At 38.2% G+C, this 24,969-nt stretch overlaps 1 protein-coding gene across 2 annotated transcripts in view; it reads left to right on the top strand.

The window, feature by feature from the left end:
* The window catches only part of QSER1 (glutamine and serine rich 1), a 44,689-nt gene extending 19,958 nt beyond the window's left edge, over window positions 1-24,731 (top strand). For both annotated transcript variants that reach the window (XM_071559047.1, XM_071559048.1), the window contains 10 exons: window positions 1,426-5,130; window positions 7,904-8,199; window positions 9,226-9,342; window positions 9,951-10,084; window positions 11,663-11,874; window positions 13,472-13,609; window positions 14,881-14,978; window positions 18,808-18,960; window positions 19,968-20,063; window positions 20,628-24,731. In XM_071559047.1, coding sequence (XP_071415148.1) covers window positions 1,426-5,130; window positions 7,904-8,199; window positions 9,226-9,342; window positions 9,951-10,084; window positions 11,663-11,874; window positions 13,472-13,609; window positions 14,881-14,978; window positions 18,808-18,960; window positions 19,968-20,063; window positions 20,628-20,768 — 5,090 coding nt within the window. In that variant the 3' untranslated portion in view covers window positions 20,769-24,731. The remainder of the gene's footprint in view (window positions 1-1,425; window positions 5,131-7,903; window positions 8,200-9,225; window positions 9,343-9,950; window positions 10,085-11,662; window positions 11,875-13,471; window positions 13,610-14,880; window positions 14,979-18,807; window positions 18,961-19,967; window positions 20,064-20,627) is intronic.
* The last annotated feature ends 238 nt before the right edge of the window (window positions 24,732-24,969 follow it).

Below are 24,969 nucleotides of genomic sequence, written 5' to 3'. Positions count from 1 at the left end.
TGTTCTTTGATGCTTCTGGATAGCCCTACCCTTCTGTTAGTGGTAGGGATCGGTAAAAGAGAACCCAGTTGTATGTGATGTTGCAGTTTTTTAGAATAGGGGGAAAGTGCATTAAAACACTGTTTATTCTTCCTTACTCAGAAAGACCTTATTGTTAAGTAATGAAAAATACCTTGACATTCCTTCACTATCACATCTCTTCATATCAGTTGTCTTGAACTGAAAGGGAGAAACAAAGAATTTATTTCTCAGCTTCACCTGAACCTTCAAAAGCAATTGTATGATTAAGTTGCAACCAGTTTAAGAACACTTGATGTATTTTAAAATTGAATATTATTTAACTGAAGTATTGGTTTCAAAGCAAGCTTAATTTGCGGAGAGTTTTTTATTTATTCTTAAATGATCCAAAGCTAAAAGCTGTTTTATGTATGGGAGAAGAATTGAAAAAGGTCAAATTATGCCAGAGATTTTTTTTTTCTTATTTGCATACCCTGGTAAATTTCCCAGTGGAACTTGATTCCTGTACAAGAATTTTAAGCCTCTCTGGGAATAAACTTGTCATCTTCACTTTTTCTTTGTAGACTTTGAAAATAGTACACAAGCTTGACCAATGCCTCCAAGTTACAGGGTAAAAAGCACTGAATGATATGGATCACTGGTGTAAGGGTGCAAGCTTGCAAGGGAATTTCACAGCCCTGTTTTAGCTGGAGTAGTGTATTCTGTTGAGAAATCTTGTTTAAGCCAGGATGTCATTCCAATGGCTGAATGCAAATAAGTAATATTATACTTTTCAGTTGGGTGGTTGCTATTGCACTGTGCAGAGAGTTGCTGTCTGGATATTTTGGACTTTCACTTTAGAAAGCATACAAATCATATTTATTGCTTGTATTAGCTATTTCACTGTAAGCTCTGAAATGTTTCCCATCAAGTGAGTTATAAAAGTACTGGTGAGGGTAAATGCAGGAGATGGGATTGCTCATTTGACTGTGTGTGTATTACAATAGGTAAGGTGTAATTTTGGCTTTTTACTGTATATTGGAGGTGTTCAGGGCTTTTGATCAGTTCACTATGAACTTCTTGAACTGAAACGAAAACTAATAACCTTCTGTTTCAAAGCAGAATTAATCTTGTATGATTTTTTAATAAACAGTTTGCACTTTAAAGATATGAGTTTTCCCCCTGGCAATGCACTGCAGGTATAGAATTTGGAATTCTTACAAAAACCTGCACTTCCATTTTAAAAATTACCCACAATAAATGCCTCCATTTGTATGTTTTTGTTGTTCAAAGGGTGGTAATTCTAGACAGCATTATATTTGTAAGCGCTGTAAGATCTTGCAATGAAATGACTTACGGAAATGCAGAATGTTGTAACTTGTAAACCTCCCTTATGCTCTTTTTTCCTTCTTCTTTTGTTTTTTCCAGGTATGCATTCCTCAACAGCCACAGAACTATTTGTCACTGGAGCTTTGCCAACCTCTGGAACATTTCCACCAACATCTGCTTTATCAGCGTATCAGCATCCCAACACTTTCAGCAGTAGAAACTTTGCTACTACCCCCTCTCTTACTCTACAAGACACTACTTTCAGTGCTACGTCAAATGGTCTCTTAACTGCCCACGATCCTTTATTACAGATTAAAACCTCGCAAGGCACTGTCCCCACTGCTCTGACATTCGAGCGCCTGGGCGGGTCTGTGTTAAGTACCAGCATACCACCCCAGTCGTCAACATATCGTTCTGCTCAAGAATCTGCGCCCCATCTCTTGCAGCCTCAGTTTAGTTTGTTGCCTTCAACCCTTGGAGGAGCTCAGCAGGTTTCTCAGACGTACAGCACGTCTGTCTTCACTGGTTCCACTGCTTCTATCGACAGAGCACTTCAGCGAGAATGTAGTGTCATTAAACACCATCAGCGGCCTTCAAGCACTCAGTCTGTTCAGCCTCAGCTGACTGTTTCACAGCATTCCTTACACAGCTATTTAACAAGTACAAGTGGAGTTAATTTCCAGGATACATCTAGGCACTCGGCATTATCCTGCAGTCCAGTTGGAGATGTTACTCAGGTGAGCAATGGAGGACCACAGCAGAAGACTTCTCAAGTCACAGTGGAACTTGCTCAGTCATACACATCTGCAATTCCATCACCTGGTTTTCCATCTACTTCCACAGCAAAAGTGAAAAACTGTTCCATGAAGCAGCCTCCAAGGTCAACAAAGACCCCCAAACCTCAAAGTGTAGCTCCCACTGTGCAGACACAAAGCTACGCCAAAACTGCACAGAATCAGAGTTCTGTCATTACAGGCCAAGCACAGATCTATTCTACAGCACAGCTCCCGAGCCTCCTGTCAGTCAGTCAGTCCCAAAACTACGTTTCGTGCCAGGCTCAGAATGTGCCACCTGTCAGTCACTCGCAGGATTTCTCGTCCAGCAAGGTTGAGAAGCTGCCCTCGCTGTATAAAACATTGACTTTCTCTGGGCAATCCCAAACTATTACTTCTGATAGTCAGACTCTAAGTTACTCCTCAGAGGGACAGGTATTGACCTCAGTTCCAAATGACAACTACTCTGGGCAAATGAGGGAACTTTCTTCAGTTAGCCAATCTCAGAGCTACTCTTCTAGTCACTCTCAGGGTTTATCTCCAGTTACCCAGTCCCAAGTTAGTTTTTCATCTCAATCACAAGTTTTATCAGCTGTTAGTCCATCAGAAAGCTATTCTTCAGGGCAGTCTTTAACATTGACATCGCCTTCTCTTTCCTTTAACGCCTCTCCTCGGGTGCAAACTCTTCCAGCCTCGAGTCCTAATCAAAGCTATATTTCTTTACATTCTTCTCAGAACTCTCAGTCACAAGAATCCTCCTCTCCGCAGTCTCAAAAGTTTTTGCCGCCTGTCCAGTCCCCCTTTGCATCCCCAGCTCACTCACAGACGCTGCAGAACAGCAGGCCTTCCTCGGAAACAAAGGCCTATGTGAAAACGAAGTCTGACTCTAACCTGTATGCCTCATCCAAATCAGATGAGGAGTTATCCATGCAGGAGATGCACGCATTGCAGCAGCAGGCTACCCTTGAATCTTCCACTCAGAGCCTAACTGAGGAGGAAATCAGTGCTCAGGATGCAACATACAGGGTTTCAAAAGCAAATGACAGATACTCTCAAAGTGTAATCAGAAGTAACTCTCGTCTTGATGATCAAGTTGTTGGACTTACTCTTCAAGGAACAAAAAAAGATGACAGAATGGTGAGTTCTGTGGAGCAGCTTTCCCAACACATTGGCCATATCACCAGCCTAAGCCACGACATGAAAAAGACAGCTAATTTAATGCAAACAACACAAGTGGCTGGCAGTGCTAAAGGGCTAAACCAACAACACTCTCTTATGCATAAGGTACATGAAAGTAAAACTCAAGAACAGCAAGGCCAAGTCATCAGCACGCTGTCGCAGGTGCAGTCTCATGCTTTGAGGCATGGCCATCAGCTGTGTTTGCCCAGCGCGCAGGTACTTCTGGAGTCAACCTGTGACTTGCAGATTCTGCACCAGTCCATCCTGCAGTCGGGTTTAGGACAGGCAAAGGCATCACCGCAAGTGCAAAGAATACAGAGTCCTCAACAGGTGGCTCACCCATTCCTTCAGATGGATGGTCATATTATTCAAAGTAATGGGAGTCATTCTCAGCAACAGCTTCGTAGTCAGAACTCAGAAGTTATGAAAATGGACATTTCTGAGTCTTCAAAGCCACTACAGCAACATTTGACAGCAAAGGATCATTTTGCTCAGACAAACCAGCATGATTCAAAAAATCAATTTGTTTCTCTTAGTTCAATATGTTTCCCAGAATCCATACTTCTCAGCGATGAGAGGAATATATTATCCAATGTGGATGACATCTTAGCAGCAACAGCAGCAGCCTGTGGAGTGACTCCATCTGACTTTGCCAAATCAGCCTCTAATGAAGAGGAAATCCAGACTGTTGAAAATAGTGAGGAGTCTAAAGCACAGTTCCGATCACTGGATGTAAGACATGTGTCTTCTGTTTTCAGTGCCTCACCTACTGTAGTTGGAAAGCCAGCAAGCAGAAATAGTATTTCTCTGAATGGAGGCCAAATTACTCTAAATCTTACACCAGTGTCAGCAATACAGACAAAAACTGTGAACCTGGATCAGCAGCACATTGAAACTTCTGATCAAAGTGTACCAACAAGAATAACCTCTCCCACCTTTGGTCCTGGTCAAGAAGAGCAGGAACAAGGGGCTGTTCGAGTTAAAAAACAATCCAGCATCAGTCATGAATCTGAAGAAGATAATGATGCTTCTGTTGATGGTACTCTGAATCCAAGGGACACAGAGTTTGTTTCAAGTGGTAGGAGCCTAAGTGAAGAAAGTGCTGCTTCAGAGAATGATTTTAATGTGGGTGGTGATGATGGTACAGTAGCGGGTAACCAGTCAAAGGTTGCGTTGCAGCCACTATCCGTGCCCCAGAGTGGAGATGCAGCCATTAGTCGGACTGAAGAAGAGTGCCAAGATTTAGCTCAAGGGAACCTTCAGAAGAAAAAAAGCAAAGGAAAAAGCCAAAACAAAATTGCAGCAGAAGATGATGGTGCAATTCAGAAACAGGTAAAAAGAAGTGGACAGTGTAAACGTCAAAATTCAAGAGGAAGTGACTCGTGTTTCACATACTCTTCTCCTGTTTCTGAAAGTTGTTATGATACTTACCAACATCAGGAAAGAATGAGGCAAAAAATTAAAGAAGTTGAAGAAAAACAGCCTGAAGTCAAAACAGGATTTATTGCATCTTTTTTAGACTTTCTAAAATCCGGGCCTAGGCAACAGTTTTCCACTCCAGCTGTGCGAATGCCAAACAGGACTAGGCGACCAGTCACACAAACAGTTCGTGGCCCTTGCCTGCAGTCCTCTGCAAAGCCTCAGCCAGCAGCAGCAGTACCTGCAGCTCCTGAAGTCAGTGGAGAAAGTCCAACCAAAAGAGCTGATGAAGAACTTAAGAAAAATTTAGAAACATTGCCTTCATTTTCTTCTGATGAAGATGACTCTGTGGGTGGGAACCATGATCTTCAGAAGAGCATCTCTACTGCATTATCAGCCCTGGATGAGACCTCTGATAGAAAGATCAAATCAGGTAAAATGGTTACTACAAATGCATATGTTGAAGAAGGTTTTGTGGCTGATGGGGGGGAAAAATTAGGAGTTTTAGCTGTCTTCAGGTAAAGGGTTTAATTTGTTTCGGTTTTGGCCATAATTTAGAGTTTTGTTCAAAAGGTGTATTGACTATGGACTAAACTAGTGTTTTTCACAATTAGAAAATATATAAATAAACTTCTTCATGCTGCTTAAGTAGGACCCTCCTAATGCCAAAAGGTTATTGTAGCCCAGAGTTGAAACAATGTGTGTGTTCTCTTTGTTTCTGGCTTAGAATGCTAAATATGATTTTCATCTGGAAGCCCCAACCATTGTGTCAGAGGTTCTAAACCTATTTTTAAAAAATCTAGCAAGGGAACATATTAATAACTGCCATCAGCAGGCACTGAGTTCTTCCTAGGGAGAGTTAAATGTGCACTTTCTGTGGTGATGGAGTTGCACGGAATCTGTTTATGAAACAACTTTTGCACTTGTGAACCAAGCCCTGGTCAAAATCTGGGAAAAGGGTTGTTTTGGGCAGGCAGCAACCAGTGATCACAGTAGGAGTTAAGTATTCCACACAGTTTGCAGTTTCATTTGTGTCACCTCTGTGCTGTGTGTCTGCGTTCAGAGCTTTTAACTGCTGCTGCTTTGGTTTGAGGTATTTTCAACATACAACATGTTTATGACTAGATAGACCTCTTCAGTCAAGTTTGTTTTTTTCCCCTTTGGTAAGCAATTAGAAACTATCCAGCCAATCACACAACTGCATTAATTCAAGAGAAATACCATTGTCTTCCAAAGTAATCACAGGGAGAAAATGAAACATTCCTCTGTCTCTTCTCAGGACTCGGGAGCCATGACCCATGGGCTGATTCTTAACGAGATAAAATGAAGTAATGGTTTCCCTTTTTAGATTAAAGAGGGAGATTTTTTTTTTCTCCAGGGGTGATGTGATTTGCTGAAAAATACACAGGAAAATTGAATTTAAATTGTACTAATCAGGCCCAAGATACTGGGAAAATACTGCAGAATACATGACATGCTGAGCAATACTTTATATTAATTACAGTTGTGTATTCTTCTGTGGGTATTTCTATGTAATCGTTAAGTTTATGCATTTTGGAAAGTCTATTACAGGAGATGACATTCCTTCCGTGTCTTTCAGTTGAATATGTATTTTAAACAAGAAATCAGTGACTGCTTTTCTTCCCCCAAAGCCCAGATGTGGACAGTGCCACGGTGTGAGCCTCTTGCTGAACTTTGTTGATTTTAACAAGCCATTTCTGTGCACAACGTTTGAAGAAAATATTGCAAAGGGGGGTTTTTTTGTTGTTGTTGTTTGGGCATTTTCATAAGTATTTTATTTACAGTAATTTCTTTTACAGTGTTACTGTATTTGCTTTATTATCCATAAGGATGTAATATTTATACCACGTATTTCTTGAATTCACCTTCCTGGTTTTTTTATATAAAAGACTTTTCATACATTGTACAAGATGCTTAGTAATAACATTTTTCTTATTGCTGGTGTTTTGCGGGTTTTCTAATAATTCCCTCTTATGTCTGTTTTTGCACATAAGTATAGAAAGACAAATACTAAAACATATTTTTTTGTTGATAGCATTAAATAGCACATGTCTCTTTATCTGGTATTCTGAAGAATGTGTAACTACACTTGGGTTCTAATAATGCTCTGTCTAATTAAAGCTGGCAAAGCTCTCACTGCACAAAGAACTGGAGCATATTTGCAATAATGTGATGTGATATATCCGGAAGAACATATTTCATGGCTTAACAATTTTACTGAATTGATTTAATGAATCTTCACATATTTGGTATATAGATTTTGTACTGACACATGATTTGGCATTTAAATCTTTTGTTTGGAGTCACTTTTGTTGAAACATGCTAAGTTATCTTCTTTATATGTTTTTCAATTGAGGAAGTCAACGATTAGCAGTGATTGTAACAAAACTGTAAAATGGTCATTTTAAATTTCATAAGTGATATTAGAAATTGTTGTAGTAATATAACTTGATTTCTTTTATATCAGCAAGTCAGTTTTAAAATTAATCTGTGTAGAAGACAATAAAGTAATATCTAAAAAGGATTCTAATTTTTTTCAGGTGGGAAAGAATAATAATTTTGAAAGGTGGGACTTTCCTTTGGCTCTTTGGCATAGAGGAGGAGAAGAATGGGTTTTTTCCCTTCTTTGTTTTGTATCATCAGTTCTTATTGCTCACCTCTGTTAATATTAAAAATCATTAGGATATTGCAAGAGTTTTAATCTGGAACTTCCAGTTACATTATCGCAAGATATAAACGATAAATGTCCAAAATTCATTCAGAAAATATTTTCCTATTTCATGTGTATTTCCCTCTCTGTAATCTAATTTAAAAAGACCTGACTTACCAGCAGACTGGAAAGATTCGGTGTTGTAACCTTTACTGTTGTACTTGCTTATTGTCCCAAAGTACAACAGTATTTCCTGCTGGTGTCTGTCAGCATCGAGTTGTTCTCCAAAGCATTCATTTGTTAATCCCAGATGCAGCAGTTTAATGCAAACAGAGGTGTTCAGCTACAGTATTTTGGGTTTGTTTCAGGTTTAGTTGTGGCCAAGATACTGCTTCTATTTTAACTCCTAGAACAGGTGTTCTTCCTAGAATAGTTGCTTTTAATGTATAGTGTAACAGAAAAGGAGAAAAATCTAGTTCACATTTTACCTTCTAGCCCTTGATAATTTAACTAAAATTCGGATTTTTTTCTTCAGAAACTGAAAAAGTGACAGTTGTTTCTGCTGCTGCCACCACCACTACTGCTGTAATAAAACAGGAATCCCCACAGACAGCTGCTCCTGTGGGCAGTGTGCAGGAGAGAGGGAATGCTGCTGACCCCCTGAAAGCAGCTCACCAGGATGCTGTGAGTGCAGAACAGCTGGCACAAACACAGGCGGCTGTGGCGATAGAGGGATGTACTGACGAGGAGAACACGGACAGCGGAGGAGAGGGCATGTACAGGGAGCGGGATGAATTTGTGGTGAAGATTGAAGATATAGACACACTAAAGGTAATCCCAATATTTGCTGGGGGGAAAAACATCACAAAATTCCTGCATGTGAATTTAGCCTCAACAAACTACCAGAAGGGGAGAGGCTGCGTATTAGTTTTCTGTTTCTATTTTAATATTCCCTGATTGCTGCCAAAATGCCTTAAAGGTGTGTTCCTGGTGCAGATTGCCGATGTGTTCTGAGTGTACATGACACACTTTATGCTACATACACAGTAAAGCAATCTGTGTGCTGGTACCCTCTGTTAAAACTTGGAATTACCTGTTTGAATATTAAAAAGCATGAATCTTTCCCAGGAGGTTGACTACCTTTTTGTTGTTGTTAAGAAGATAGGACTAGTTTTTCAAGTGTAAGGAATTGAGGAAATGACTTTTGGACTTTTGCATAAGGTCTTGAATGGAATTTGTCTTGTCTTTTTTTTCTCTTTTTTTCTCTTTTTTTTCTTTTTTTTTCTTTTTTTTTTCTTTTTTTCTTTTTTCTTTTTTTTCTTTTTTTCTTTTTTTTTTTTCTTTTTTTTCTTTTTTTTCTTTTGTTTTTTTCCTAAGAAGCTGTGCTTGGTATTCCAAAAAGAAATAAGCAACCAGTACAGCTCTTCACATGAGTTAATGCGAATTTCCTTGTCTTTGGTTTCTTGGTTTGGTTTGGTTTTCTTGCTTCTCCATTTTAAATTCTTCTGCATGTTTGCCTTTCCTCTGGTGGCTGTCACAGCCAGCAATGTTCTTACCGTTAGGAAATTTCTAATACTTTCAATTGCTTGTCTGTGTGTCATCCTCTTGTGAGCTGCTGTTTTAAATTATTCATGTAGCTTTGTCACATAGGACAACTGTTATCAGAGAATTCTCATTAAAGCCAATAATTACAAACTTGTCTTGGTGCAAACAACGTGTAATGACTAAGAGTTTGAAAGTTCAAATTACTTATTTCAGTTTTATCCCAGATAAGTTTGGCAAAAAACGCAATGCACAAAGACATTTCTGGAAGAAAAATAAGCACTGTTTTTAGCAAATAATTTGATGTTCTTACAGGTTGCTTTGCAAACAGGGAAGGAGCCTCCAGCTATCTGGAAAGTACAGAAGGCTTTACTGCAAAAGTTTGTTCCTGAAGTGCGAGATGGACACAGAGAATTTGCTGCTACTAATAGTGTGAGTCTTAAAAATTCCCATGGGAACTGATCTCCTTAATGGCAGTGTAGGAAACAAAATTAAATATGATTCTGGCATACATTCTTAGCAATGATCCTTCACAGGGGGGCAAAAACAAGTGGTTTCTTGATTTGCTCTGGCTCAGATTATCTCTCTAAATATACTCATGGGCAGATCTTTTTCTTTCCAGTGTGGGTTCTTTGGTATTGTTTAGGCTGTAAAGGAGCAGATTCTCCCAACCAGATTAAAGTCAGTGGGAACAGGCCTGTGAACCAACTGCTTTCTGCTATAGAAGTGATACAATTTCAACAGGCAGCCTTTGGACAGGCTGATAATCCTTTGGGGTAACACATGTGGAGAGTATAACAAGGGGAGAAAATGAAACCCGAAGTACCTCCGGCCTTATTTTCCTTAATCTTAAATATTATCTAGAAATCCAATGGAGAATTTTTCTTAAATTATATAAATGCTGTTGAATGACATATCTCACTATGTAAACACTTTTTTTTAAAATTGATTTTTTTTCTCTAGTGTTGGACATTTTTAATTGCTAAACTGACTAATTTTACTCAACAGAAACACTTATGGTTTGGGTTTTTTTCTTGCAGTATCTTGGGTATTTTGGCGATGCAAAAACAAAATACAAGCGAGTATATGTGAAGTTTGTTGAAAATGCAAACAAAAAGGAGTATGTCAGAGTATGCTCAAAAAAACCACGAATCAAGCCTGTGCAGTCAGCAAGGTATTTCATTTCAATTTATTTTTCACTTTGTCATATTGTTTTCCTATTAAGAACACACCTATTTTAATAAACAGGAGCTGCAATTCAGGAATATGTTAATTCTGCTTTAAGTTGGAAACTGAGACCTGTCTGTTAAATTAAATATAAATTACTGCCTTGTCAAGAATTCCCTACCTTGAATCTGTTCAACAATAATTTATTTTAGAGGTGTCAGGGTACCATGTGCTGTTTCTTTCTGTTATCTTTTGCCATAGAACCCTACTGGTGTAATGCTTTTAATTTTTTGTGTGTTGTTGTCTCACATCCTGAGGACTTTAAAAGTCAGGTGTGTTTTCTGGGTTGCTTTAGTGACTGTTCTGCCCTAGTGTGCTGAAAGTGCCATGCTTTCTTCTCGATCCTGGAGAGTTAATTTAAAACAGGTCTTCATTACTGTGCTCTTTGTTCAGGACACTACTGGACAAAGTAGTGGTTTGCTCTCACAGAAAGCAGTGCCATCATATAATCAATTCTAGGAAATAATCTTATTCTACCTAAAGCTAAGTAGGACTTTGATGCTTCCTATTTTTTGGGCTACAGAAGGCTGTTCCAGAGCCTGTTCCTCCAGTGCTCTGAAACAATCCCATCTTTTATCAAAACATGGTCATTATTAGCTTGTATCCATGTACCCTTCTCTTAGTTCTGCTTTTGGCTTTCCTGTGTGTTTTTACTGCATGATGTATTTCTGGAGAGCAGTCAGATCTCACCTCTGTCTTTGTTTCACTTAAGCTGGATTGTGTCTTCCAATTTCCTTGTGTAGGGACAAGCTTTCCATCTGTTTTCTCCATCCCTTGTGGTTTGGAATCTTCCTCTCTGTCACATGACTAGAATTATGCTCAGTGTTCCAGAAGATGCTGATGTTTCTGCTGTACATTTCGCTACTTTCCCATTTGAACTTGCCCATCTTGACAAAAATCTTGCCCAGTGCATCCCAGAATTGTATTCCCTGCCATGCTCTCTAAACTCTGCTGCATTATTAGTCCTAAAGTACATAATTCTGTATTTATGGTATTAACGTTCCTGCTTGTTTTCCTGTCGTGAGTGGTGGGAAGAGAAAGGAGGGGAGTCTTCTGGTTTCTTATTCTTATCCTGCATTTCCTTCATTTCCACCTGGTGTATATTCTCTCCCATCTTTGCACAGATAAAATACCCCAAATTCACTTTATCAGCAAACCTCAAATCTCATTGATTATTAGTATTTTTTCAAGTGTGTCTAGTCTGATTTTTTTCATTAAATATTAAATTTCAATATTGGCTCCAATCTCCTCTGGCTCATAAACTCTACTGACATTGAGCATTTAACATTTCTGTGCCTGTCTATCTAGTTATAAAGTTGGAATATTATTTGATCATAGGTAGTTGAGAATGATTTTTAAGTGTATATTGAAAATATAGCAGGATAGTGTGTATGACCAAATTCCCAGTTACAGGTGACAATGAAGTAAGTGTATATAATCACTGGGGAATATAATCTGCTATTTTATCAATGCCAAAACTTGTGTGGTAATTATTTTCATAAAGATTGTCTTCACAATATTGCAGGGCTATTCACTGCAAACCCAGCAACAGCAACATCAAACCCCCAGATCCACCCACACCAAAACCAACAGCAACAAAAGTCTCTTCTGTGAAACCCAAAGCCAAACAGCCAAAGGTAAAGGCTGAACCACCACCAAAGAAAAGGAAAAAGTGGAAAGAAGAATTCTCATCTTCCCAGTCTGATTCTTCACCTGAGGCCCAGAGCGAAGAGGATGGTGAGTGTGATACCATTGCTGGCATCTGTGCCCTTTGGAACTCAACTGAGACGAGTATTGTAAAATTACCTTGTCTGATCTTGCCCATTTTTGTGTACTGGCCTCAGAAAGAAAATTTAAAATCTGGCAGTGCCATGAAAAATGAGTTTCTTAAAACTTTTTACCTGCCATTTGTACACAAGCATAATTGAAGTTATCTTAAATGTAGATTATCAGATAAATACGATTTTTACTACTTGCTTCCTACGATGGGCACAACTGTAGAAGGAAAAGCTGATTTGATTTTTTAATACATCTCAAGAACGTGATTCTTCATTAATTTTCCATTGCTACTGCACGTTATGTCAAAAATAACATTCCTGCAATGTTTGTCTGCATGCAGATGTGGACAGAATTCAGATGCTACTGCTGTTTTTTCAAAACCCAAGGAGAAAAGGCAGTTGGCTTTTTGGCTGCTTCCTTGTCTGAGTGCCAGCTGTTCACATGGTGCCAGCTGTTCACATGCTGAGCAGATCTGCTGTCAAGACCTTCATGGAATGTTGAGATTCGATGTTTGCAGTAATTCTCCAGGACAGAGAGGGATTTCTGGAGTTTGCAGTGCTTATAGGGGTCACCTGTGGTAGCAGATGCACAGAGCATTTCGCAGGGCTCTTTTGGTTTATTTCCCGTGTGTTTGAAGCAGAGCTGTGTATTGCTCATGCTTTATATTGCTGCATTTCTGAAGCATCCTGTGACTGTTAAATACAGACAAGCTGTTAAATACAGGCACCACTGGTGTACTGAACGCTGCCTCTGTGAAGGCAACACCTTTCAAAGGTTACTTTCCAAGCAAACTTGACCAAGGAGCCACTGACTTATACAACTGTCCCTGTTTAAAATCTCAAGTAACCTGGTGGTAACAGTCATCCAATGTGTGTATCTGAGGCAGTTTAACAGCCTTGCTAACTAGATTACTGCAAACCCTGGTGCCAGACACAGAGCCTATAAAAAGCTCAGAATGCTTACCAGAACTGATGACTGCTCCATGGGCATGTTTAAAATTGCTGTCTATGAAAAAATAAGGGTTTTCTCAGAATAAGCACAAATATGCCTACATTGCTTCACTGCTAAAATTCTTTTTATATGGGGTTTTTTGAAAAATTAGGTGGGGTTGACTTCAATAGCATGCAGGTTTCTAGGTGACATTAGTGCTCTGGGAGTTTTTTCTAGTTGGGTAACTTCCAATTTTGCAGTTTTGGGAGGTAGTTCCATTGAAATGAAATCTGCTCTTAGGGACCTTCACTTGACTGAAGTTACTAATTTTGCTTTTTCTCTTGAATTCCATCCACAATAATAGAAAAATGTTTAACTTACATGAAAGTATAATCTAAATGTTGATAGTTAAAAACCAAAATTAAACTATTTGTAGCATATTTGGTGTCTGCCCCTGTTTTTGGCAAGCAAGTGATTTATTACAATTGACCTCATTGAGTTTTAATCTCCTGGGTACCAGTAGGGGTCACTTGTGGTTTAAGAGAGAAACCTTCAGTTTTGACAAACACAAATATTTGCAGGATATGGAAGGAAAACAATTCATCCTATTCTGGTTGATTTTCAGAGGTTGTACCTCCAGCTCCCCTTGTTGCTCGCTTTTTGAATACAAGAGCCATGAAAGAGACTTTCAAGAGCTACATGGAGTTGCTTGTTAGCATTGCCTTGGATCCTGACACGATGCAAGCCTTGGAAAAGAGCAATGGTACAGTATGTTTAGCATCTCTGTGTTCTTAATAGATTCTAAGGTAATTAATCAGTAAAGCAAATGTTTTGGGTTTTTTTAAAGAATAAAACCACAACCCTACTGAATTTCTAGTTAATAACCTCATCTGAAGAACGCTGCACCAACTGTGTGTGTGTGTGTGTGTGTGTGCACTTTGAATAATCAGTTTGTAAATACTGTTTTGTCTGCTTTGTCATATCAGATTTGTGCTGTGAATGTCAGAACTGAGCTCTTTGTTCCTGCTGTTGCAATAGTTTAAACCTTAGCAAACATTTATTTAAAATCAAAGAGTTTCAAGTGTGTTTGCTTTCCTATGAAGAAATACACTTATAAGTAGTTCTGAATCTTGGTACTGTTAAAAATTCTGCTTTTCAATATCTGAAATCTTAAAATTCTAATCAAAGAAAATTGTATTAATACACAGTTTTTCTTTGAGGACAAAACATTTGGATTTATTTACCCTAGTAGACTGCAGGATACAAGTTAAAACTTATATTTCTCAAAATTTAGGAAGACACTCATGTATAAAGGTATCAAAAGGGAAATTATTTCATGTATTATTTAGTTGAAGGTTGGTTTGTACTATACTCTGTTTGGCTGCATTTAAAAATACTATTTTTTAGCCTCTCCTTTCCTTCCTCTGTGCATCAGTGCACACTTACCTCAAGATTTCATCCACATGTCAGTAGTCCCACTGAAAGCAAAGAAATTGGCTGTGCAGATAAAAGGCCCCATACTGAGCTGTACATTTGCATTCATGGTCACATGTTTAGCTGTATGTTGTGCAACTCACCGTGGTTTATCAGATAACTTTTATCAGTAAGCACTTTTCCTCTATTTCTTTTGTTACAAATGCCAGCAGGGTCATCTCTTGTAAAACAGAATAACACATGTCAAAACCACATGCTCGTATTCATAAAACTGCCAGTTGTGTTGCACAGAAGAGGATTATCTAGGAAATGGGGTGAAATTGTCTCTTAAAATTTATGCTCTGTAGTGCTCTATCCTAATTTTTCCTTTCAGCAAAGAGAAGTCAGAGGAGCAGGAGTGCAGTCAGAAGTTAAACTAGTTCAGTGGGCTGATCAAAAAAGAGATTTCCCTCTCTCATTTTAAATTAGTTTATGTGCCAATTGCTTTATTTTTTCCTTCCCATGTTTTATATTAGTGGGTCAAAGTGTAGATTGAAGATGAATCTCATTACTGTGCGCTCTTAATAATCAACTGCTGTGGGTTTTTAATGTGTCTTTTAGATGAGCTGCTGTTGCCTCACATGAGAAAAATTGATGGTATGCTGAATGACAATAGGAAAAGGCTGCTCCCCAAATTGCGCTTGGATCATGCTTTCAAGGTATTCTCTCTCAAATTCTGGGATTTTAGAAGTCAGGTTTTCAGTAAGCCATTGGGTGCATACCATGCAGGGACAACTTAAAACCCAGAAGGCACATTTTTAACAGAAGAGAATGTGGACTTGAAAGAGATGCTATAAATGTAGTGCTTGTATGTGGCATTTGGAGAACATTTTGTGATGCAGGAGTTGATACTGCAAAGGTAAAGTCCTAGTTTTGCTCTCCATGCTTTCTGGTTCATTCTCAAGCATATTTTTCCTTTAAACTCCTCAAGTTTGCCAAAAGACAATCTGTTTCCTGTCCTTCTAGAGCTTTTGGTTAAGTGATCGTATTGCCTAAAAATAAACTTTTACATGAAATATCTGTGCTGCGGAGCAGATGTCTGAACTTCTTTGAAGTAGAGAACATGATCAGAGGAGTTTAAAACCAGGACAGAGGAACTCAAGGACAACTCATTTGCGTGCTCTTTCATGTATCTTCAGCATGGAAGGCTGAGAAAAATGAGGATAACAAGCCCATATTACAGCACCTTTGACGCGGTATTAAAAAGACAGGTCTGGATGTGGCCAGGGAAGAGAGAAGCCGTACCATCTCAGTAGAGAGAAGGTAAACAGGAGGATAATCACTGGGGTTCCCACTCTTCCCACCCACCCTCCAAGCAACAGTGCAGATTTTGCAAGTGCAGTCAAGTGAATGAAGGTTGTTTTCACTCAGAATCACTTAGGATAGGGAAGGCCTGTAAGATGATCAAGTCCAGCCATTAACCCAGGACTGCCCGAGTTCACCACTAAACCCCATCCCTAAATGCCACATCTGCATGTGCTTTAAATACCTCCAGGGAGGGGATTTACCACGTCCCTGGGCAGCCTGTGCCAGTGCTTGATAACCCTTCTGGTGAAGAAGTTTTTCCAAATATCCAATCTGAACCTCCCCAGCATAACCTGGGGCCATTTCCTCATGTCCTCTTGCTTGGGAACAAGACACCCTTTTGTCAATGTCTCTAATCAGACTGATTATTTGATCTTGTAACAGTTTTGAGACCAACAGCAGTAAAGCAGACTTGTCTATAAACACATCAGACCAAACTTGTTCTTTTGCCTGTCTTTGCCTGTCTTTTGCTGTCCCCTTATGCCCAAAGTCCAGAGACACTTGGAAAATTGTGGTGTCCTTGCACTGCTCTGAGCTTGCTTTTGAGAACTAGGTGGTGAGGGAGATAATAACAGGCTTGAAAGCTGTAATTTTTCATCATGAAATCTTTGAGGGATCTTTTTTCCCCCCACCCCATTCCTGGTAAGTCTTGTGTGACACAAAGTGACGTTGTTTCAGGGATGAGAACATCATCAACCCGAGAAACAGCTGTAATTCACACCATTCTGGTGTTAGTTATGCTGTTTTCCCAACAGTTGTACAATTTGTACCTGCTTGAACAGAGTTTCTCATGGCTTCCTCCTTACAGTAGGAAGACATGGGCAGGGCTGTGTATTTTCCAACCATACACAGAGCTGCAGAGAAGGCAGCATGTGTTAAACTCTCCATTTCTGGTTTTCTTTGATGGTAAGAATTTTGTGTTAATAGGTATTAATATAGCTGCTTCTTTTTCACCTGTCTAAGCAGAGAAGACAGGACAGTTAAGGTAGGATAGAAATTTGTAGAATTCTAGTTACATTCATAGTACACAGAAAGTGAGAGGTAGATGAGTATGTTTTTTTCCCAGCTTATGGGTAAAAAAGCTAATCTAATTTTCTGTAATACCAACATGTAATTACAACTGCTTATTTTGTTGGAGTTCCTATTGAATGCAATAGCTTTGCTGTGTGTTCACTTAGAAGCAGATTATGTCTCATATCTCTAAAGTTATCTTAAGCCTGTATTTCATCACATGAGCTGCAAGAATTTATTGTAGTTAATGGATGTAAGGAAAGGATCTGCTTGTGATGTCACCTGCAAGTTAAAAAACCTTTTGTGTTTTTCTTCTGGTATGAAGGTACCAACTTGTGCCACCCTTGGGTCAGTATTTTGGATAAAAATCAAATGCCTGTTAGTCATCATAAGTGTTTGTGTTGGTCAGGAAAATGTGTGTGATACTCTTTGAGATTCAGGTTGATTTGATGATTAGTACAGAAGGGTCTGTTTCTCTTCTACCTTTGCTCAAATACCTCATTCAGATATTAAAGCTGGATGAGGCACTGAAGAAAGCAATAAGCTAAGAACACAATTTGTCATTCACAGTTATCATGCTGTTTGAATACTTTTACTGTTCTGTGTTGATAGGCATGGATAAATTTAATACTGTTTTTCCACTGGACACAGTTAATATGGAATATGTTATCACTGTATTACAAACCAGACACTGAAGTTAGCAGTGTCAGTGTTTGATAGTTTTGCCTGTAACATATTTTATAGTTCTAACAGTTTATTGCATCCTGTGTGTAATAATTCTTATAAAGAAAGTTAAAAAATATTACCATTACCTTAGCTGAAGGTCTGTAAGTAAAGCATCTTAGCTGAATTGTGTGAATTTCATTTGAAAATAATTAAAAATAATTATCATCCTTTTGTGTCTTGTGCTCTCGAAGGTGCAGAAATCACTGGTATTTTCTTCTTCATTTCAATCCAAATTTGGTTTAGGTCAGTGCTGTGACCATGTAAGTTGTTCTGGCTCTTAGGAATTCTCCAGAGGCAGAGCCCCCTTGATACTTGAAATCAACCTTGAGAAAGGCTATTACAGTGGATAGAAAAACTCAATGATCTAAACCTGTTGAGGTTGTTCCAGTCTGAAAGCATTGCAATGAAGCTTGGATAGGGACAGGCTGGCTGCTCAAGGTTAGTGCTACCACTGGGCAACCACCTCTGTGCTGTAGATTTTGTAGCTTGATGCTGAGAGGTTTGTTAAGTATAAAATGCCTAATATATATAAAGAGCTAATAAATTATAGGCAGGGGAGGTTGTTGAATTCCAGTACTGTTAGTTAAAATACAAAAATTGAGTCAACTTCATATTTTAACCCAATAGTCCAGGGTTAGGTCCTTGAGCTGCAACATTGATACGTTTCTCTCTGTGCCTCTTTTTCTGCCTCCTGCTGAAGTATAATACAAAGATGTTCATTTAACTTGAAACATTTTTTTCAGGACCAGATTATGTAGCAGAGCAGAACATTTTCAAAGCAGCTGCTCATATAATGCTGTATTTGAACAACAAAGTTGTGTTTGAGTTTACTCAGGCAAATAATGTAGAACTGAAACTGGTAGAAATGTAGTTCAGTCCCCTGAGTTAATATGTCTGAAATGTGCTTTTCTGAACCAGCTTCCTACTGCACTGTGCAGAAGCTTTTCTACCTTACAGATATGAGAGGAGACAATTAGTTTGCAATTTGTGAAGGATGGGACAGAAACCTGTGATAATACTTATAGATACCCAATCCCTGGTACTTCCGTTGCCTCACTAGGGATTAAATATTAAGGATCTTCAAGGAACTTGGCCTTGATGATTCTCATGTAGAAATTGAATGGAAAGCATTTTAAAATGTAAAAATTTCCCAGTAGAGCCTTTCTTATTTTTTCTCTTTCTAGTGAGAGAATCACAGCTGAGATAAAATGAAAATATTATCTGGTCTTGGAAAATTATAGTAACCAAGAACAGGCGGTCGTGCTTTCCCCGCTGCATGTGGTTGTATGATCTGATAAAGATGCTTTATCAGGTCTTGCTGGAAGAATTTTTTTTTTCACAATAGGCTGCACTCTAAACTTTTCAAAGACAAATGGCCAGATTATCATCAATCTGGCCATTCCTGATTGCTTCCATAATCCTCTGTCTTTATATGCTCTGTTAAAGAATGCTTTGGAAAACTTCCCTGAACTGACAGTGATCACTCGGGACTCCAAGACAAAGTGTGGAGGAACGTCTGTGTCCAAGATCAAGATGAATGGTAAAGCTTACAACAAGAAAACACTGAGGGCTTCTAAATCAACCACTAAATCAGCACAGGTGAGTGTTCACAGGGCTTGTTGCTGCCACCACCTGTCCTGTAGTGTGATAACCCCATTTATATAAATACTGCTTCATGTATTAGGTGTTCTGGTAGGTTTATCAAAATATGGAATCTTTGAGTGAGGTGCTTTTTCTGTAGTATGGGGATGTTAAAAACCAACATTTAAAGCAGTGCATTAAATCATTACTTTAACTCACCAGTGCAGGGTAGTTTGTTGGCTCCTGAGCTGTTCCTGAAGAAAAGCAACATTTTGCCTTCAACGTTGCAGTTGTGGAGAAGTCACTGTATAAATCATAGTAATAACAGTTTCTCAGACTAGCTGCAAAATCTCTATAAATGCTACAATGGCTTCTAGAGCAAAAGTGAAAAATTAGTGTTACTACTGTAAAATCTGAGATTAAAACTGGAGTTCTGTATTGCTCCTTTCCTCATTTCCAATGACAAAATGGAGCTGTGTATCTTAAATAAATAAAAATAAAAACTAGTGTGGTAAAAACTGGAGATGTACACATTGTTTATTTCCTGGGGAACACTGTAACTAGACTTTGGCTGGGTACTGGCTCACAGAGGCTGATTTACCTCCCAGTAGTAAATAATGGCTCAACAAATGACCTATAAATGTAGTTCATTCTCATATTTCTTGCCAAAGTAACATATTAGGTAAGTACAGATCAGTCTTTTCAAGCATAAAATATGTGCTTTTTGCAGTGATACCCATCAATCTGATGGAAAAATATTTAAGCTTTGGTAATTCTTGCAGTAGTTCTTGATGTAGGACCTGCAGTGCATTCAACATTCCCAAACATGGTTTTGATAAAATAATGTGGAAAGTGGAGATAGGAGATAATTATGATATAAATTACAGTTCACCAAAATACATCAAAATAGTGATTTGAATGAAGTATTCCATTTCTGAATTGTTGAAAAATTGTTTATGGAAGAAAATATCTGTAATATCTCTTGGATAACATGGATTTACCTAAAATAGTTGTTCTTTTTGCAGGAGTTTACAGTAGATCCAGAAAAAATACAGTTGTATTCTTTGTATCACTCACTCCATCATTACAAATATCACATATATCTAACATGTAAAGAAGAGGTAAGTGTTGTTCTCATTGAGTTACTTTTGTGTGCATTGAGGGAATTGAGTCCAGCCAGAGGAACTGTTCTCAGGGATTGAGGCCTCCTATTTTGGTGAATTCTGTATGGCAAACAAAAGGGTACACTGAGCACATGCATTGCCCCTATGGAGTGCTGCTGCTCAGAATGTTCAGATAGGAGGTTTCAAAGTTTGTGTGAGTCCCCACAGTATTCTTCACTGTTACGCAAAATTAAAAAAATAAAAAACCCAACAAATTTTACCAGTGTGTGTAACTCCTCAGATTTAGAAGCTTACTTTTTGTCTTAGAATGCCACTGCTTTATTTTTTTTCTGCAAATCCTTGGTGAAAATATTTCAGGTAGTAGAAACACAAGAGTTGAGCTCTTGCTTAGTTGTTAAAAACCACATTTTTGGGGATGTTCACCCTTGATCTTAATACTTAGAGGATTTTTTCCAGAGAAGGTTTGTATTTAACTGCAGACTAATAAAAATGAAAGTTCTCCAGCTCTGGCAGTCTAATGTGTGTGTGCATCTTTCTCTCTCCCTCCTTCTCTTTTTTTAGATTTCTTCTGTTCAGAAGACGAGTGCAGATCTCGGCCAGGAAGAGATTGTGCAGCTGTGCATGAAAAACATAAAATGGGTGGAGGATCTTTTTGAGAAGTTTGGTGAACTTTTGAATCGTGTCCAGCAGAAATGCTCATAACAAAAGTGTATCCCAAATCTCCCATTTTTCTATGGCACTAACCTGATGGAACAGAAGGCTCAGAGAGAGGCTCTGATTTCTTTTACGATGCCAGACTGCGTTCTTGTTCGTAGCCATTTTTATTTCTCCTTATGGAACTTTGTGCCTTGGCTCGTGCTGAGGAATGGTGATGCTGCCAAGGAAATCAGTCCTTTGAAGATGGAACTAAACACGAACCTAACCACGTTTTTAACCTGAAGAGTTATTTTCTATTTTGTAAACTATTGGATAACTCAGTTTTATTTTCAGAAATGTTTTTGACAACTGATAAAGCATGCACTACATATACTTCTTTTCTTTTTTATTGCTCAACAGGTAACAACACTTAAAATACTACAGATTTTTCCATCCCTGACTAAGTGAGAGAAAAGTCAGCTTTGGGGAGAACTAATTTTTACGTGTCTGGCCACCAAATTTAGAGTTTTGTACATTTGTGAACAGAGCCGGAGTGACATCAGTTTCTGCGTACTTGTATTGCCAACATAAAATCCAGAAATTTCATTATGCTTTATGGACTCCTTTTACTATTGTCATGTTCAGAGTACTGAACGTGGAGTTGGTGCAATCCTATGACTGCTTTTGTGTCAAATTATATTGTAATGAAAGACAATGACCTTAACTATTTTCCCTGTTTTGAAGAAAAAATATTTTCCTTTATACTGTGTTTTTTTTTCTTTTGGAAAAAAAATTCAATTGTACATTTTATCTCACTAATAGTTGTATTTTTCACAGAGGAAATATTGTGGTTAAAATTGTTACATGTATCTTTGTAATACACCTTCCATTGTTTTCAGTAAATCCTATTCATTTATATGTTGATTTCATATTGTAAACTATGTATCTCGAGGTAACCCTTTTGTTTATACAGGTTTGCTTCAGTGTTAACCAGAATAATGCATACTAGACTAGTTTTGCTTTAAGTGTAGTTGTGTTAGACACTGCAATTATTTTCTGATACATGAAAATAAATTTCTTACTAAACTAGCACTTGATTAACTGAGAGTTTAAATGAAGAGCTACTACACTTTATCTCGGTCAACAAAGATTGTTGATTGAATAGACTATATGCAGTGTTAAACACAGCTTACATAGTTGTTTGTAGAACTGGCAGTTGCAGAGCTGTTCTCTTTTTGGTGCCTTTCAAGTCTTCAGACATCTTTGTAGCTTTCCCCCCCTCTGGTTTGTTAACAGTTAGTAGTGCCACTAGTCACACTCAGACAATGAATGTATGGGCTCTAATCAGGAGAACGTTTTCTTTAAATTTGCCAACAGAATGCCTTACTGAGTCATTCAGAATGGATATGTACTCTACTGGCGTCCTAAAAAGAAACAAAAGTCATGTTGGTCTTTTTTCAGATGATGTAGGAAAAAAAGCTTCATTCCTTTATCCTTTCACTGCCACTTAGTGCCTTAATTTCAGCCAAGAAAGCAGGGTTCACTATTCATTGGCCAAATGAAATAATGTTCATTGCCATGTGACCTTTTCCCCATGTTTTGATCCTATTTAGTTGTTAAATATTCATTAGACTGTAGAACTATAAAGAGTTTAATGAATAGATGTGAAAATGAAATTATTTGATCTTGAGTAAGAAATAGAGGTTTGAATATTAAAGTATGTACAGAATTTTAGCTGATTAGATTTAGAACCTTGTAGGATGTTTACCGTATTTCCAAAGCTTTTCATCCTTAAGAAGCAATAATTCTCCTTTACACTTTGTGTGCAGACTGCAATGAACAGAAATGGGTGAGTGCCCTTGCCTTTTTTAAAGCCACTTTGTAGCAGTTTTGCTTTAGAAAAGGAGGTCACGTTCACCTCATTGTGCTCCTGCTGTGTCTGCAGTTATCAAGGAGAGTGGGATGGATTTGGGTTTAGGAAGAACGTGCTGACTTTTAGAGCAATCACGGAGCTAATTAATTTTCACAGTGAAAAGAAGAGTAACGACAGGGGGAAGAGTTTCAGTCGTGCTGAATCTGGTCAGAGCTGGAGTTCATACAGTGGAAACCAAACAGCAAATTTGCCAGCCTTGGTAGCAATCAGATAAAACTATTTTAATGTAAATATGCACACTGGAGGTATAGTAGAAACGTGCCTGGTATACTTTTTAATCTATAGTGGGGATTCCCAAGTTTCCTTAGTGTATTCCCATATTGGTGGGGGGGTTGGCAGTGTGTGTAGATTGAGGAGAGGGATTTACTTGCCCCGGCAGAGTTCTGTTCTCACATTGCAGTGACACGCGCAGCACAGTTTGGAAATTCCTGGTCTGTAGTTTTGAAAGCGATCAGGACACAGACTGAGGTGACAATTGGGTTGGCTCCTTGATGGTGTAGTGAAGAGCTCACCAGACTTGGCCTCTCTCACACCTCTTCCTAAACTGACTATGAAGCAACTAGTTGAGAGAGGTCTCTGTGCTTTCTAAGTGATTACTGTGTACTTTGGGTTTTTGAATCTAGAAGTAGCTCTAGGAAGCTTATTTCTGTCCTTAGAAGCTGAAAAAAAGAAATGAGAGGCTTTTGGAGTACCTTGTCCCTATTTAAAGAGATTGTTAAAAAGGTGGTTTTAGCAACAACTATATATAAAAGAAAAAAAGGTTGGGGGGAGGCCAGGATGCTCTGCACTGCCATAGGAGGTGACCTGGCTTATTTTTGGCTGTTTGATTCCCAAGGCCAGTTAAACGAGAACTGTGCCTGTAGAAGACAGGAAAAAAATTGTCTTGAATAAAAGTAACTACCCCAGACTATTAAAGATTAATATAATGGAGCTTCCATCTTTGACTTGGGCTGCAAAAATAGTGGCTGGTTTATTAATTTACCAAGAAAAACATGGAACTCTCGAGTGTGGTGAAGGGTCATGAATCAAAATAAAGCTTTGTTAGTGGGATTGAAGAGGTTTTTTTATACTGAAGCAAACTTAGGAAAAAAGACAATGTACAATTACTTTTTTGCACAAATGCTTTGCTTTGTTTTGTTGCATTTTAGGTAACTAATTCTGCACCCATACCTCAGTTTTTTTTCCCTTGAAGTAACAGTGAGGTATTGATCCCTTAACATCGGACGGTGGAAACGGAGCACTCATTTGACTGCAGGAGAAGATGCACTAGGAAGGAACAAAGCCCTTCTTACACTATGAATTAGCAAAACAGGAATGAAATGAATTCCATAATCAATTATTTTTTGGGTTTAATTATATTTTGTTTCATTTAGTGTGGCATCCCATTTTAATTGGGTTTGGTTTTATTCAAATACAGTATTTCTCATAAAAGCAGGTTTTCTTTGAGATGCTACTTCCAAAGTTTTGCTAGCAGCAAATCAGAGGCAAAGTTGGATTGAGAAACTGTTCCTGAAAAAAGCTAAGAACTTCAGGATCTCAGAAGTTCTGTAGCAGGTGGTGTATTCATATATTGTCAAAATGAAATACTACTTTTTAAAAAGTCAGATCTTACAGGCTGTCTTCCAAGTTAAGGATTTCCATAGGAAATATATTTTAAATATTATTTAAATATTTACTACTATTTAAAACAATTTTAAAATAGAAGAGCTAATACTATGGTCACAGAATGTCAGTGTGTCACCAACCATTTCTTATTTCCTTGCCAGCACTTGACATTTGGTCTCTCTTACCCTATGACATCCCTGTGCATTACACAATGCACATTCTGCCATTTTTTATTGTTTAAGCTAATATTAACATGTCATTGGTAATAAATGCATGTATTTTTCTGCATATCTGCCCTGCAGATGGCAAAAATGAAGCTAGGGCTAATTAAGAGACACTTTATGCATTCTTAGTCCAGATTTTCAGGTGGTCCATAATACAATGTATGGAAATGTGAAAAAGGACAGTTTTGTACCATTCATGATGTTATTAACTGAACCCATTAAAGTGAAAACACTTTTTAAACAAAAACCTTACAACGCTTAGTCATTTATTATTAAAATACTGAGTCTTGAAAAGTTAGATTGTTGGAAACAAATTGGCAATTTAGACTACAATTTCTGATTGCAGTATGAAGAAATGCAGTTCGAGGGTTTGGGGATGTTTTTCCACCGTATTGCATGAATTGAGCATGTCTGGTTGATCTGGGGGGTTTACAGTTATGGGTTCTAAATGTTCAGAATTAATTTTCACAATGTATCTGCCAGGTTTCCAACTGCTGTGGTAAGT

Source organism: Pithys albifrons, chromosome 6 (genome assembly GCF_047495875.1).
Source record: "Pithys albifrons albifrons isolate INPA30051 chromosome 6, PitAlb_v1, whole genome shotgun sequence".
In the NCBI taxonomy this organism is placed as follows: Eukaryota; Metazoa; Chordata; class Aves; order Passeriformes; family Thamnophilidae; genus Pithys; species Pithys albifrons.
The sequence above is the reverse complement of the archived record's forward strand: the minus strand, read 5'-3'. Positions and strand labels throughout refer to the sequence as shown.